Source organism: Eleutherodactylus coqui, chromosome 3, assembly GCF_035609145.1.
Source record: "Eleutherodactylus coqui strain aEleCoq1 chromosome 3, aEleCoq1.hap1, whole genome shotgun sequence".
In the NCBI taxonomy this organism is placed as follows: Eukaryota; Metazoa; Chordata; class Amphibia; order Anura; family Eleutherodactylidae; genus Eleutherodactylus; species Eleutherodactylus coqui.
Window position 1 is genome coordinate 290,421,735 of NC_089839.1, and position 16,081 is coordinate 290,437,815.

At 43.4% G+C, this 16,081-nt stretch overlaps 1 protein-coding gene across 3 annotated transcripts; it reads right to left on the reverse strand.

Moving 5' to 3' along the window:
• Positions 1–294: 294 nt before the first annotated feature.
• On the reverse strand, positions 295–10,810 carry DYNLT5 (dynein light chain Tctex-type family member 5). 3 transcript variants are annotated; one of them, XM_066597666.1, is made up of 5 exons: positions 10,685–10,773; positions 6,586–6,709; positions 6,345–6,436; positions 4,053–4,177; positions 295–1,674 (listed from the first exon to the last, which is right to left on the reverse strand). In XM_066597666.1, exons 1-5 carry the CDS (start codon positions 10,737–10,739, stop codon positions 1,471–1,473), a joined length of 600 nt encoding a protein of 199 aa, XP_066453763.1. In that variant the 5' UTR covers positions 10,740–10,773; the 3' UTR covers positions 295–1,470. The 3 variants fall into 3 exon arrangements, with proteins under 3 accessions (XP_066453763.1, XP_066453764.1, XP_066453765.1); XM_066597667.1 differs by lacking the exon at positions 10,685–10,773 and adding an exon at positions 10,589–10,613 and having other exon boundaries at positions 296–1,674; XM_066597668.1 differs by having other exon boundaries at positions 299–1,674; positions 6,586–6,732; positions 10,685–10,810.
• Between the last annotated feature and the right edge of the window lie 5,271 nt (positions 10,811–16,081).

The following is a 16,081-nucleotide window of genomic DNA, read 5'->3' on the forward strand; positions in this document are numbered from 1 at the left end:
TCTGGTTTTCTCTTACACCCCAAAACATACTTAGGTCAATTTGGAATTTAGATTGTGAGCGCTAACTAATGGGGACAGGAACTCAAGATCCAAGTGTCACTACAATCCCAGCATATCGCACATTCAAAGCTACCCTGTTTCCCTGAAAATAAGACATAGCATGATTTTCCAGGATTTTTAAGGATGCAAAATGATTTTTCAGGATTTTTGAGGATGCTTGAAATATAAGCCCTACTCCAAAATTAAGCCCTGCTAACAGTTAATTTAAAAAGTCAATTTAAATAGTGTCCAGGCAGCTATACATGTAAAAAAGTTAAACCTTTTTTGAACAAAAATTAATATAAGACACTGTCTTATTTTCGGGGAAACACGGTAGTAGAGCCGACTGTAGATGACAGGATGATACTTCACTGGAAACATACAAATACACCGCAGCAGAGCTGTGAGCCACAGGACTGCATTCTTTTTACTGCAAAATTCAGGTAATGTTTTTGTTCCTTTTTGTAGAATTAGGGCAGCAAAACATATTTATTATACTGATATATAATTATACAAATTCATATTTTTCTTCCCATCATCCAGAAAATGACATAATAAATATTTGTATACAAAAACCTCAACACTCAGTATATGCAAATCCAGCGGGTACACATGCTGGACACAGACAGTCAGCGCAGAAGTGACCGCACTTTTCCATCTCTTTAAAAAGCCTACCTGTAAACTAAAGAAACCCCCGTGATCAGATTCTAGACACATTCCCTGCTGTCGATTAGTTAACGATTTATATTTAGCATTTATCCCGTTCTTAGAAAGCTGGGTGACAGCCAATGCAGTTGTCACTTGGCTTTTCTAGACTCCTGCAAGGCAGCTCTGTCTACACAGAATAGGCAAGAATAGGCAAAGGCTACACAGCGACTTTGGCCACATGACCAAAGATGTAGCCCTGCAATCTCATGATAGAAGCAATACGGCTCATGTTGCCACTCAAAAAAAAAAAAAACATGACTGCAAATGTAAAAAATTCCAACCTTCCTGGGTTTTTAGTGATCTGCGGGCCACAATTTTAATTGCTTGCGAGTCACAGTGACTTCTATTAGAAAATGCCAGGACTACACTAAGGTGTGTGACCAAAGTTGCCGTATAGCCCAAGCCATAGATGAGAGGAGGATGTAACACTGTACAGCTAAGATTTGTCATTGAAGGGTCTGGATAAGCTGGGTACAGTCATAATAGGGGCCATATGGCAGATCACTCAGCTTTCCCAGCAACAAATACTAAAAAAAATTGAATAAAATATCTTAACGATCTGACAGATGGCGACTCACGTTACTGGTGACTTTCTGATAAGAGGCGAATGCTCTTTAAAACTGAACCTGATCTAGTGTAGTTGTAGGAAATTTGTGTCTGTGTAGCCGATGAGAAACCTCAAGCCAAAGGAAACCCTGACGAGGCACATTGTCCGACTGTCCCCTACTCATAATATACAGCATAGACATTGGCCAGGGCAAACAGGGAGCTGTTCTTGAACGTGTAGGATGAGAAGGTGTCGTAAGCTGGGTCCCATATACATCGGCTTCCCACACGCATGTTCTGATCGTTCAGCTGTCCGATGTAAATAAGAACAATGATTTTATATCTTGGGATCATCAAATCCTTGACTCTGGCCTTCACAACCTGTAAAAGACACAAGATACAATAGATAGTAGAAAACGGTCTCCTTTAATTAAAGGGGTCATCCAGTTGTAAGTCAATCATGGACTAACCTCAGGATAGGTCATCAATAGTAGATTGGTGGGATTCAGCTGCTATTGACCTCTTACGATAAGCTGTTCACTGGGCTGCTACTTTTGAGCACTGAGCTCCATTCTCACTGCAGTGGCCAGGCTTGGTATTACAGGCAGAGTTCCTATTCATTTCAATGGGAACATGGCCTGCAATACTAAGCCTGGCCACTGTAGTGGGGACAGAGCTGTCTGCTTCCTGTAGAAATCAGCTTAGTAAACCAAACTAGCGAACAGCAGATCCATGGTGTTCCTGGGTGGCAGATCCCCTTTGACCTACTTTTGATGATTTATCCCCAGAACAAGCCATCAATACTTTATGGTTCAAAATGTGTTTATTCATTTTCATTTTAACAGAAATATGGCATTATATCATCAGGGGCCAGTAACTCTGGCCACATTACAACATCAAATCAATTTTGTATTTTGACAATAAACTGTTATTAACTGCTATCTATCTGGCTCTTGCTTGCAATCAATACAATACACCTAATAATAATCTTTAAGCCATTTAGTATTAACTACTTGGTATATAAGTAAATAGTCTAATTAACAAATAATATTCTAATAAAATCTAGAATCGCGTAACAGATAGAGAAAAGATATAGTAAAGAAATAGTAAAGAAAGTAGTATAGAGGGGGGGGGGGGGGGAAGAATGGTCGGAGAAAGAGGGGGGGGGGAGGGGTTGACTGACCTGTCAATTCTTCCGTTCAAATCTATTCTGTTTGTCTCTAGTTAACTTGAAGTATGTTAATCCTGGGGGCGGGGATTACTCCATTTTGGACCCAGTTGGAGATCTCCACCGTCTTTCGTTGCGAGGTCCAGGCACTCCACATCATTAGGTATTTGTTGAGACGCATTTCGTCTCTGGCACATAGTTCCTCCATGTACCCGATCTCGTCTAGCTTTTCTATCCACATCAACCTGGAGGGAGTCACTGACTCTCTCCATTTCAGTGGGATCACTTGTCGGGTCGCCAATAAAAAGAACCTTAACAATGATCTCTTGGTCCGCCATCAATACTTTACAACTGGACAACAGTAAAAGGGGTCACTTGCCCAAATCAATTCAGATTGGTTACTAAAACCCTTCTGTATCCAGTCTAGCCAATCTTCTGCGAGCTAAACATCCTGGACTCCATAATGATACAATCTACCTGCGTGGATAATATTGTAGCAAACCATCACAACAGGAAAGACACTAGTGCTGCTGTTCTGTTCAGCTCACAGAGGATTGTCTAATTGGATACAACTGTAACAACTCTCATCTGTAATACTAAGGGCTTATTCAGATGACCGGATAGCGGCTGGGTTTTCACGCCTGACCGATATACGCTGTCCTTCTCTGCAGGAGGCTGGAAGAGTCGGGAGCAGTGCTCTGAGCTCCCGCTCACTCTCCGCCCCTCGGCACTATTTGCAATGGGAGGGGGGTGGGACGGGGGTGGAGCTCTGTCATCATACTGATGATTAACAAGTATGAGGGTATGAGGCTGCTACTACAAGAGTACTGTTAACGCTCGTGTAACGGCTCTTTCACACGAGCGTATGCGGTTTGACGTTTGCTTGTGTGCGACATTAATCCGCATGAATGGATGATTTTCCGTGATCAAATCCCGAGCCTAATTTGCGTTTTCTTGTCCATTCACACAGTGATGTTTTAGCGAAAGAATACACCGCAGCCCGGGAATCCCTCGCTCGACATAAATCCTCTGAATGACTTCAAATGTCTAAATAGAGGCGCCTGTAAGCTTTTCGCGGCGTTGGATGCTGCTAAACTGCCTCCCCCTCCGTTTTTTTCCAGCTTTCATAGGAGTCTATGGGAGCCGCCAGTGTATATCGGTTGAAAAGATAGTTGCAGAACTATTTTTTCCGTCCATGCGTAAAAGCGCCAGCCGATTTTGGATGTGTATGTTCTGTTTTTACGGTGTGCCGTTTTTACATGCCACTAATTCACCCATGTGAATGAATACATCGGAATCCAATGCCTCAGATGGTTGCATAGTTTGGCCGGGCATGAAAATGTGGCTACGTAGCTGCATAAAACCGCTTCTGTGAAGTCTTCTTGTGTTAACTGCTGGGCTACATCTGCGCTTGCAGGTTTAGCCCAGCAATTGTGGAGAACACGAGTGCAAGCAGCGCTCACCAGCGCTCCTGTAGAAGCCACCTTACGTATTCACTTATTAGTCGAACTATTCCATGTAATTTGAGTCATAAACAAGTAAGATCCATCAGCAGCTGTCACAGAATCTGAAGATCCACTTCATGACTTACCTCAGAGATTGTCTTTGTCATTTGTCTGCAGAGGTCAGCCTCGTACCTCTCCTCCTGCAGATAACTTGTGAGGACATCTTTTAATATATTATTCACTGTGGCCACAGGAAAACGGCGCGCTGGACCTAAGAAGCCATTAAAGTATATTAAATGCATGACCGGCCAGAAAACCCCTATTATGGGGGGGCAGCAACAAAGGTGATTATTTACTGATTTAAGAGCAACTCTTGGTAAATTCTACTATTCTGTTCAGATCCATGTTCTTGTACATAGGGGGCAGTATTATAGTAGTTATACTCTTGTGCATAGGGGGCAGTATTATAGTAGTTATACTCTTGTGGATAGGGGGCAGTATTATAGTAGTTATACTCTTGTACATAGGGGGCAGTATTATAGTAATTATATTCTTGTACATAGGGGGCAGTATTATAGTAGTTATACTCTTGTGCATAGGGGCGGTATTATAGTAGTTATATTCTTGTACATAGGAGGCAGTATTATAGTAATTATATTCTTGTACATAGAGGCAGTATTATAGTAGTTATGTTCTTGTACATAGGGGGCAGTATTATAGTAGTTATATTCTTGTACATATGGGGCAGTATTATAGTAGTTATATTCTCGTACATAGGGGGCAGTATTATAGTAGTTATATTCTTGTATATAGGGGCAGTATTATAGTAGTTATATTCTTGTACATAGGAGGCAGTATTATAGTAGATATATTCTTGTACATAGGTGGCAGTATTATAGTAGTTATATTGTGCATAGGGGCAGTATTATAGTAGTTATATTCTTGTACATAGGAGGCAGTATTATAGTAGATATATTCTTGTACATAGGTGGCAGTATTATAGTAGTTATATTCTTGTACATAGGGGCAGTATTATAGTAGTTATATTCTTGTACATAGGAGGCAGTATTATAGTAGATATATTCTTGTACATAGGTGGCAGTATTATAGTAGTTATATTGTGCATAGGGGCAGTATTATAGTAGTTATATTCTTGTACATAGGAGGCAGTATTATAGTAGATATATTCTTGTACATAGGTGGCAGTATTATAGTAGTTATATTCTTGTACATAGGGGCAGTATTATAGTAGTTATATTCTTGTACATAGGCGGCAGTATTATAGTAGTTATATTCTTGTACATAGGAGCAGTATTATAGTAGTTATATTCTTGTACATAGGGGGCAGTATTATAGTAGTTATATTCTTGTACATAGGAGGCAGTATTATAGTAGATATATTCTTGTACATAGGTGGCAGTATTATAGTAGTTATATTCCTGTACATAGGGGGCAGTATTATAGTAGATATATTCTTGTACATAGGTGGCAGTATTATAGTAGTTATATTCTTGTACATAGGGGCAGTATTATAGTAGTTATATTCTTGTACATAGGCGGCAGTATTATAGTAGTTATATTCTTGTACATAGGAGGCAGTATTATAGTAGTTATATTCTTGTACATAGGGGGCAGTATTATAGTAGTTATATTCTTGTACATAGGAGGCAGCATTATAGTAGTTATATTCTTGTACATAGGAGCAGTATTATAGTAGTTATATTCTTGTACATAGGGGGCAGTATTATAGTAGTTATATTCTTGTACATAGGGGGCAGTATTATAGTAGTTATATCCTTGTACATAGGAGGCAGTATTATAGTAGTTATATTCTTGCACATAGCAGCAGTATTATAGTAGTTATATTCTTGTACATAGGAGCAGTATTATAGTAGATATATTCTTGTACACAGGGGGCAGTATTATAGTAGTTATATTCTTGTACATAGGGAGCAGTATTATAGTAGTCATATTCTTGTACATAGGAGGCAGTATTGTAGTAGTTATATTCTTGTACATAGAGGGCAGTATTATAGTAGTTATATTCTTGTACATAGAGAGCAGTATTATAGTAGTTATATTCTTGTACATAGGGGGCAGTATTATAGTAGTTATATTCTTGTACATAGGGAGCAGTATTATAGTAGTTATATCCTTGTACACAGGGGGCAGTATTATAGTAGTTATATTCTTGTACATAGGGTGCAGTATTATAGTAGTTATATTCTTGTACATAGGGTGCAGTATTATAGTAGTTATATTCTTGTACATAGGGGACAGTATTATAGTAGTTATATTCTTGTACGTAGGGAGCAGTATTATAGTAGATATATTCTTGTATATATAGGGCAGTATTGTAGTAGTTCTATTCTTGCATATATGGGGCAGTATTACATTAGCTGTATTATTGCAAGCTGTCCTTGAATAATATTCAGTACCTAACTGGTAGGTGTTTTCCATCTGCACTGCTGGACGAGTGATGTCATCATGATGTCCTGGTTCATCAATATAAGACACTGTACTCATAGAACTACAAGGAAGATTAATGTCAACAGGATTAATTGTGTCATAGTTGAGGACATACAAGTTTTCAAATTGTATTATCTTTACCAATAGTCATGAATGGGCAGAGTACCCACACCTACTTCTATCCTAATAAATACCATCAGATGTACGTACTCTCTGCATTCCCGGGCTTTATTGAGGCTCTCCCGCAGTCTGACTTCATGGCTGCTCAGAGATGAAACGCTTCCTCTCTTCTTCAGCAGGCGAGCGGCTTTGTCTCTTGCTGTGTCGGACATTGCTATAAATATTAGGGTGAGGTCACTGGAGGGCAGTAAGGAAATGGCTTGTAAATCAAACTATAAATTGTGAAACACATTACGAGAAAATTACTAATAAACACAAGAAACAAAATAGCAGACATGGCTCTGATGACCATGGAGCATTCTGCATTTTGTATGTTCTTCCAATAAAAGATCAACAATAATATATATATGTATATATTATACAGTAGCGCACCTGTAGGAGTCCCAGGGGTCGCAATTGCGACCTGGTCCCTAATCTAGGGGGGCCCGGAGGGCTCCCTTTCCACACTAAGACTAATGCTAACTGGCAGCTGAATTACTCTCACTAGGTCCTTTGCGCATAGTGGGCTTCTCCTAAACGCTAGCACTTCCTCCTGGACCTCCACTCAGTCTCCTCCCCTCTAATGATCTCAGTGGTGGAGAAAAAGACAAGGAAGGAAACTAAGTGGAGGTTGGGGAGGAAGCGCTAGCGTGCAGGAGAAGCCGCTCGCGCTGAGCAGAGGACCTAGTGAGAGCAACTCTGCTGTCGGCATGCAGACCAAGGGCTTTGCAACGTGTCCCCTTCCCTTGACTTCTGCAGTGCCTCTCACAGCATTCACCCAACGCAGGGCTAAACTTTTGCACCTTAGCCCTCAAACCTTTAGTTACGCCTCATATATATATATATATATATATATATATATATATATATATATATATATATATATATATATCACCCTTCTACGACTGGGTGACATCACTAAAAAATGTCTAAACAATGCTGCGCTATTTGTCCTGTAAAAAAAGGAAACATAACAGAATGGAAGCAAACAGAAACCTTTCCTTTTTTGAAATTAAAATCAGTGGGGTAAATGGAAATGTTATTTCCATTTTATTTCAGTTTCTTTGCTGCAAAAATAGAATAGTGACGGAAAGCCCTAGGGCTAGTGTGAACAAAGCCTAACAGTGGTCCCTCTGTGCCGCTGACCCTTGACAAGTAACAATGGTCACTCCATCCTCCTACCCCCTCTCCAAATAACTTTGGACCCTCTGTTCTCCTGCCCCCGTCCCCAAGTAACAGTGGTCCCTCTGTATCTTAGACCTCTCCTTTTCAAGTAACAGTGGTCCCTCTGTGCCTGATATGCTCCCCAACTAATGGTGGTCCCTCTGTGTCCCTGATCACTTCACTAAATAATATTGTTCCCTTTGTGCCCCTGGTCCCCTTTCCCAAGTTCACGTGGTCCCTCTGTGCCCCTGAACACCTCACCAAATAACATTGTTTCCCCTGTGGCCCTGGTCCCCTTCCCAAGTACATGTGGTCTCTTTGTGCCCCTAACCTCCTTTCCAAGTAACATTGTGTTCTCTGTGCCACTGACACCCTTTCCAAGTAATGCTGGGCCCTCTGCACACCTAACCCCACCTCTCCAAGTACGGGTGGTCCCTTTATGCCCCTGACTCTCTCCCCAAGTAACGGTGGACCCTCTGTCACTCTGACCCCTCCCTAAGAAACGGAGTGTTCACAAAGCATATTAGATCATTCTGTTTGGGGTTCCATGACGGCTGCAGAAAAAAAAAATCACTGTGACTAAACACTTGAATGGAAAGGGATAGGGCCATTGACTTGTATAGCGAAACGGACACCACTTTAATGCCAGTTTTAAAAGGTTTCCGTTAGTTTCTGTTTTATTTGGAGTATCCAAAGGAGCAGTTGACTATATTATTCTATACAAATTAGAAGAAAATGAATGGAATGCTTGTAAAATATACACCCAGGTGGTGCCCATTTCACAATACAAGTGAATGACTCCATTTGGAGATTCCATCACAGCGCTGTCTCCTGCAGCCGTCACAGAACCCCAAACAGGAACACGCAGAGTATTAAATAATGCTATGTGAACATTCACTAAGATAGGTGCCTCTGTGCCTCTAGCCTGACCCCCTCCCCAAGTAATGGTGGCCCCTTTGTGGCAAACTTTACTGGGCTTTCCAGATTTTTAACCAATTTTTTTCTGTGTTTTAACACTTTCCCCGCCGTGGTAGTTCGCGGCCACACTGACAGCACACCATCCCGGTACCTTGAAGTTATAATTGCTGCTCCTGTGATCAGCATGGTGCTGCTGCAGGGACAGCAGTGTGCATTCTGGATTCTTCTCCCGTCTCCTCTACTTCCACGCACCTCTGAGTATCAGAGGAACCAAAAAGGATAGGTTAGGAGAAGAGGATCCAGGGTGCACACTTTGGTCAGTGCATCCATGCAGCAACGCCGTGCTGATCACAGGAGCAGAGATTAGAATTGCAAGGTACCAGGATGATGTGCTGTCGTCGTGGCCACGAGCCAACCCTCTCCTCCTGCTCCACTGGTAATTTTGCTAGGAAGTCCGTCGAGGAGGGGGTTAAGACGAAAGGAAAACTTTTGTTTTAAAAGTAGGTGCCCTGGAGCCACCTCCTGGAAGCATATTAGCCTTTTACTCCCCACTTCTACACAAGCCAACCTAAACAACCAATCACCGTGAATCAGGAAAACCAAATAACCAATCACCGGGAATGAGTAAATCCAAACAACCAATCAGGTTGCGAATGGTGTGCATTTGAGGAGTAATATAGATATATGCCTCATGGAAGGAGCCGCCCTAGGCACTGGACCTTCAGTGTTAGGGGTAAATAGGGCCCAGTCAAGATAGCTTATATGTATGGGGGCTATCTTCGTGTGGTTCGCTATCTTAGGCCTCGTTCAGACGAGCGCTGTCTGCGCGCAGTATAGCAGTGCGCAGAAAGTGCTTTAATAGGAACCAATGGTCTCCTATAGAAGCATTCGCATGAGAAGATGTTAGACGTGCTAAATTAGCGCACCTAACAAAGATAGGACATGCGACTGCAAGGTTGCATCTAGCTGGAAAGCACGCAGCACACACCTCGGGCTAATTCAAGTAACTGGAATTAACCCATGCACCCGACTTTAGTGCAGTATAGCCGTGATCTTTGCATGCGGCTACACTGCGGGCTGACAGCGCCCTTGTGAATGAGCCCTGAAGACATCAGGGGAAAGACTAATCAGATATGATGTATTATGTGTATTTTGTGCAGGATCTGCAACGGATCCACCAAACGAAAGCTGCAGAGCAGAAGTGGACCCGTCCTACATCTGCTTCAAGCTTCTAGTCACATGATGTGATTTGGCTGCTGGTGATCACTTTGTTCATCATTGCATCTGCTGGAGCACGAGCGCTATAGCAGGTCACATGATTCACTCTATGACGTCATGGATTATTCTTGGAGCAACCCAACAGTGTAATGATGACTACGCCTTACATCTACTTGAGGCGTACAACGCCCAGTGTCAGTATGTGACGGTACTTTCTTGCAATTTGAGCCGCTCATTCTCCCCCCCCCCCCCCCCCTTCAGTTTTAGGAGACTGCACAATTTCCATTTCTTCATAACACTGTCATTAGTGAGAAAACAGGAAGGAGGCTTCAATGTCGTCACTCATGACAACGGCTTTGTTTTCCTCTGTGGTCCCATTGGTTTCATTGTAACGCCGCCTTACCACTGACTTGCCATGCTGTCACCCATAGAAGTGAACGGGATGAAGGAAAGACCATTCTAGGCAGCACTGTCCCAGCTTAGTTTCTCATCCCAAGTGAAGGAATGAACATTGCAGCAAATATACCTTTGATTCTTTGTAACAATTTGTATGTTGCTACATTGTATCAGGCTGGTGGCCCTCTTCTGCTTGGGCAAAACTACAACTCCCAGCATCTTATGTGGCTGTGGGGGCATTTTGGGAGCTGTAGTTTTGCAAGAGCTAAAGAGGCTGCAGACCACCGTATCAGAAAAGGATACATACATTACAGACATTGGTTGCTACAATGTATCACTTCTACAGATAGATACATACTGGTTACCATGGCAGCTCAGGATTGCTTATATCTCCGGCCTTATCATTATTTAACCCCCTGCTGGCTATTCTAACGATGGCAGCGATTAGAGTTACCTGCTGTTCCTCCACGATGAGATCCAGGCCAGCGTTCTGTTGCCCCGGCAACCATCTACTCCGATGAAAGGGCCGGACTTCCTTCTGCGCCGGCGAATCACATCACAGAAGCCAGTAGGTCAGCTGCGATGACGTAATCGAGGCTGGTCTTCATCTTATATCTGGCAGCCGGGTCCTAGCGCCGCGGTGTTGTCAGTGACTTATATGCCACGCCCCCGTCTGATTGTTTTCTCCATTCTCAGTGCTGCACTGCAGTTTTTGCAGTAGAATTCCCAGTGAAGTGTTAACCATTTATGCGCTGTAGGTGCATCGCTGCTGCACAACAAAAAGTCGCACACTACCCCCTCAAGTAAATAGAACAGGGACAGAACTGCAACTTGGGTGGTAGATTCACAAGGGGATGAAGAATTTGGGGCTATGACAAGTGCCCCACTGTCACGGGCTATGTATGTGCACGTTGCATGTGGTTTTGATACGTATGCGTGTTTTTCACGTTCACTTTTTTCCACGGTCTCTTAGCAACATCTGTAAAAAAAAAAAAAAATGCAGTGACTGTACACGAAACTGCACCTTTGCTGTATCTTTACACGATTCCACTCGACTAATGCACAAAAACAGAACAGGCGGCGGGTTTTTTATTCGACCGATCAACCTGCAAAAACCCGCTCATCTGAATACATCAATGGCGTCGTACTGCGAGCCGTATTACATTCATGAATTACGCTCTTAGGCCAGGGCTACATGACAACTTGGGTTGCACAATATGAAGACTGTAGTGTCACATTGCAACAAGCATCGACCGACTGTCAATAGGGTTGAGTTGCAGCCCACGATCTTAAAGTCAGTGCCGGGATACATAGAGGTTGGAGGAGAAGCCGCTGCGCTGACCCCTGTGTAGGGGACGATGCTTGTAAGTGCAGGCTGGAGGCTCAATGAAATCAATGGGAGCTGCGCCTGCAATTAGAAGCGACGACCACTACACAAGGATTGGCGTAGCGGCCTCTGCTCCAACCCCTATGTATCCTGGCCCTGACAGCGCACACTTCCTGGAAAACCTCTTTTAAGATAGGTTCCCACGGGACTGAAATCTCGAGTTTTAACCGCACCGAAAAAATGCGAGATTTTCATGGGAGAGCCGCAGCTTCAAAACCCACAGTATTTCGCTATGGCTTTCTCTCCCCATAGAGAGGAGTGAGGCCGCAGCGAGGGGTGGGAGGAATTGACACACTGTGGTTGTCAATTCCGCGTCACATTTCCAGTTCCGCCCAACTTTGCCGCGACGGATTGGCCGTCCCGTGTGGATGAGATTTTTGCAAAATCTCGTCCACATGGCTGGCTAATCCCGGGATTAGGAGCCACGGGGGGATTTGCCAAGCAGAAATTCTGCACGGAATTTCCACGGCTAATCCGTCTCGTGTGAACCCAGCCTAAAGGCTAGGGCTATGTGGCAACATTGGCTGTGGTCCATGTTGAGATCAAAGGCTGCATAATGCCCTTCTACACTACAATCTAATGCATGTGACTGCAGTTGTTGCTGCATCTTGCAGTTACCGAGACTCAACAAACCCAAGAAAATTAAATCTACAGGATGCCTTGAGATTGTCGGGTCGTGGCGTCTTGGTAGTTACAACACAACCACATTTACTTACAATAGGACATGTCACAAGGCTCTAGTGATGCTTTTGGCTGCATGAGGTGTTGCACAGTCAAAGTCGCCACGGAGCCCTGGCCTAAAAATGTAATGCTCTTGGATATTTGGTCCCAGCAGAGACCACAAAGCACGTCATGAGAGGCTGGCCTGTCCACAGTCTGGCTATTTTTGTACCGCCAAATCAGAAATCTAAAATATGTGCCTGACAGTAAGTCGGACATAAGGCCCTTTTCACATGGGCGACAGTGATAATTGCAGCAAGAAAATCGCGGCAATATCGCAGCCGTGTTCCTACAATTTGTTTGCACTATTGCTGCATTTTTTTGCTGCGATATTACTGCCACTCGCAATTTTTTTCACGGGAAAGAATAGGACCTTTTAATTTAAAGTTGCATCGAATGAAAACTGTGATTTCAGTGATATCATTCATTGAGTGGCTGTGATTGGCTCATCAGGCGCTGGCTGTGATTGGCTCATCGAACGCTGGCTGTGATTAGCTGCTGGCACTCGATTAGCCAATCATAGTGCCCGCTTTCCTGGATGTGGGGTACTCAAAGCCCTGTCACCAGAAAGAAGCTGAGATGGCAGACGTGGAGGACACTGCAGTTTGGCGCAGTGCCGCCGGAGACCATCGGGACGCCACGGACCAGGTGAGTATTAATTCTTTTTTATATGCAGGTTAGCTAGGTTTTATTTTTGGTGTGTGTGTGTGGGGATTATATTTCAAGCCTACCGGTGTAGGTCCTATTTTCAGGAAAACAATGTACCAACAGCCGACACAAGGTGTATCCCCCAGCTATAACGGAGGAAGGGGGCGTTGCTCCAAAACGCGTCTTTATGCTGGCTTAAAATAAAATAGAGAAGCTGAGCTTACCTCCTGTATTGTACTGAACTTTATATTTCGGTCAGCTGCGCCTACACCCATCACATTTTGTTCTTCACTAATCCATCAAAATAGTCTCACCTGCCAGTGCGACTATCATTGGGTTGGCTGCACCCGAACAACTAGGTCTTCTCCACCACCCACCATCCTAACGAAAGGGAAGAATCACATCTTCTGCGCGTTCCTCTTCCTAGAATTTTTCCAAATCACTTACCCTCTCAGGTAGCTCCACCCCTATTTCTGTTTTTTTTCACCTTTCTATTTAAATGTTTTTGGTTGCACAACTGTCTGAAAGTTTGCATCACCCACAACCAAAAAAAAACGTGTGGATGTTATTTGTGACTTGCCCTGAAACCGCACAACTATTTCACCTCTTCATGACCAGAGATTTTTCATTCAGTTTTTCTTTTATGACTTACTACTTTTAAAAGAAGTTTTTATTTTCTTTACAAGAAAATTGCTTTCGGTTGCCACATTCTGGGACCCAGAACATTCTTATTTTTGTGGCGATTGGGTTGTGTGAGGTTTTGTTTTTTGCAGAGTAAGCTGTAATGTTTATTAGAGTAGAGGTACAGGCGACCTTTTGATCAATATTTATTTTAGAGACTTACAAAAAAACCTGCAAACTCTGTCATTCTGCACTTTTTTTATGGCATTTGCCGTACAAAATAAAGGTAAATAGTGCAAAATTTTAACAAAAATGGCAATAATAAATGTTTTTTCTAAAAAAAAAGAAAAAAATATTTTGGCTGTAGGATTTGTGCATCTCTCAACAAGATTTGTGTGTTGAGAGATGCACAAATATGAACCCCACAAGTGAACCGCATTCTCGCACCAATATGACCACCATTCGGCCTGATATCGCGCTCGCCAACGTGCATTTGTACACAGATGTGAGGCGTCTTTCTTGCAAAAATGCCTTCCATCACTTCTGTGAAGTAGCGTTCCTCCGGCGTGGCTTTTAGGTGCATTAGAGGATTTGCAAGCATTTCCCATGGAAATCATTGCATCGCACTCAAGTGCACATTGCACGCCGTGTGATGTGTTTTACCCTCCCTCGAAGACAATGGGCGATGTATTCCTCAGAATGCAAAAAAGACAGGACATCATTCTTTTGAATGGAGGCATACAAATGAGTGGAGTTCATATTCGCGCGAGTTTTGTGCGTCCCGCAACTTGCCGAACTTGCGCGAGATTCTCGGCCGTGTGAAACCGGTCAAAGTGGGAAATAATAATGCAGAAGGATAAATCCTATAAGACCCACCAGCTTGATGTTCCTTTGTCTCCTCAGTGTCTGGATGCTGCAATAAAGTTACGTTGACCAGCCAAAGAATGTGCGGTAAACCAGAGAGGTTTTCTTTTATTTTTTTTAATAAAATAATTGGGATGCATTAAATAGACAGAAACGAAGATCTCAAGCATGAAACTCAGCAGACCAGAACAGGGAGACCTCACAGCAAACATTACAGCGGTGAATTCACCGAAAATGGTGACAAACTGATTGCGTAAAAGTAAGTGGAAACAAATGTCTCGTTCTCCGGGCCCCTGGGAAATGATGGACAGAGATTTACTGAAGGCGACATGAAATAAAAACATAACTGCTGCCATCTGATAAACTGTCAGTCAGAAGAGCAGTGATTGAAATATGCCTCAATATTCGGATGTTTCAAGGGTAAATCAAACAATCTGCATATAAGTTATCCCCCCCCCCCCCCATATGGGGTTTCCACTAGGAGTGTCACTCTCACCACTAGGGAGGCGCCACAGGTCTTCTTGCTGTTAGTGAGATAAGTTAAAACAGCACAAAATAGTTTGCAAATCTGATGTTAAAAATAAAAAATATATACAACAAGGACCAGCAATGACTTACAGATGCTTTTTTCCAAAATTAGAAGTGCGGCTTTATACACCTTTATAGCACCTAGAAGTTGTTGTCATTCTGTTGCAAAACGCGCCCTGCAGTTGCATCGCAGGCAGATCTACAAACGATGAGAGTTGTGGTGTCATTAGATTAACTGCGTTGCCACCCAAGGGTCTAAAAGTGGTTTGCCTTGGCCTATAAGAGGCTCTCGGAGGCTCCTTGCGTGCAGTGACCTCTTCTTCCGCTTGTGTGGAGCTTGTTGACCACTAGACGCCTCTACGAAGCAGAGAAGAGATTTCACCCCGTTACCAGAGTCTGAGCGGGGCGCATTATTGGGATGTGAGAAACTGGATAGGCATACTCATGAATTTCCCACCACCGGGCTGTAACGGTTCGCACACAAGGCGACCGGGCTCAGGACACCCTTGACAGACCACCAGTAGAGAGGATCGTCTGACAAGCACCAGCATCTTTAACTGTTTTGTTGTCCGTCATCCAGAGACAGGTGACGCCTTCATTACAGGCCCCTGTGTTTGTCTGAACCATTTCCAGGCGCTTGGCTGAAGGACATTTGGTCTCATGGCGCCTACTGCATGTACTGCCTCTGACAGCCAACCATTGCCTCAATTTGCAGTGGTGTCATGAACATCGAAACTGGACTGCTATAGAGTGGAACCGGATTGTCTTCAGTGATTAATCAAGGTTTAGTTTGGGCGCTGATGACAGTCCCCACTGCTGGTGTGATGGTCTGGAGGACCATGAATTACGACAGTCGATCATTCCTAGTAGTGGTTCAGGGCATCCTGCAGCCACGTGTTCCTCTTGTAGCTTCCAAGAGGCATGTTCCAGCAGGATAATGCCCAGCCGCACACACAAGGCGGTCACAGGAATGTCCCCACAACATTGTCACACTTCTGCGGGTGCCCAGTTGCCAGATTTATCACCAATAGAACATGTATGGGACCATCTGGGACTCCAACTTCGACAGCCTATGAGTTTGCA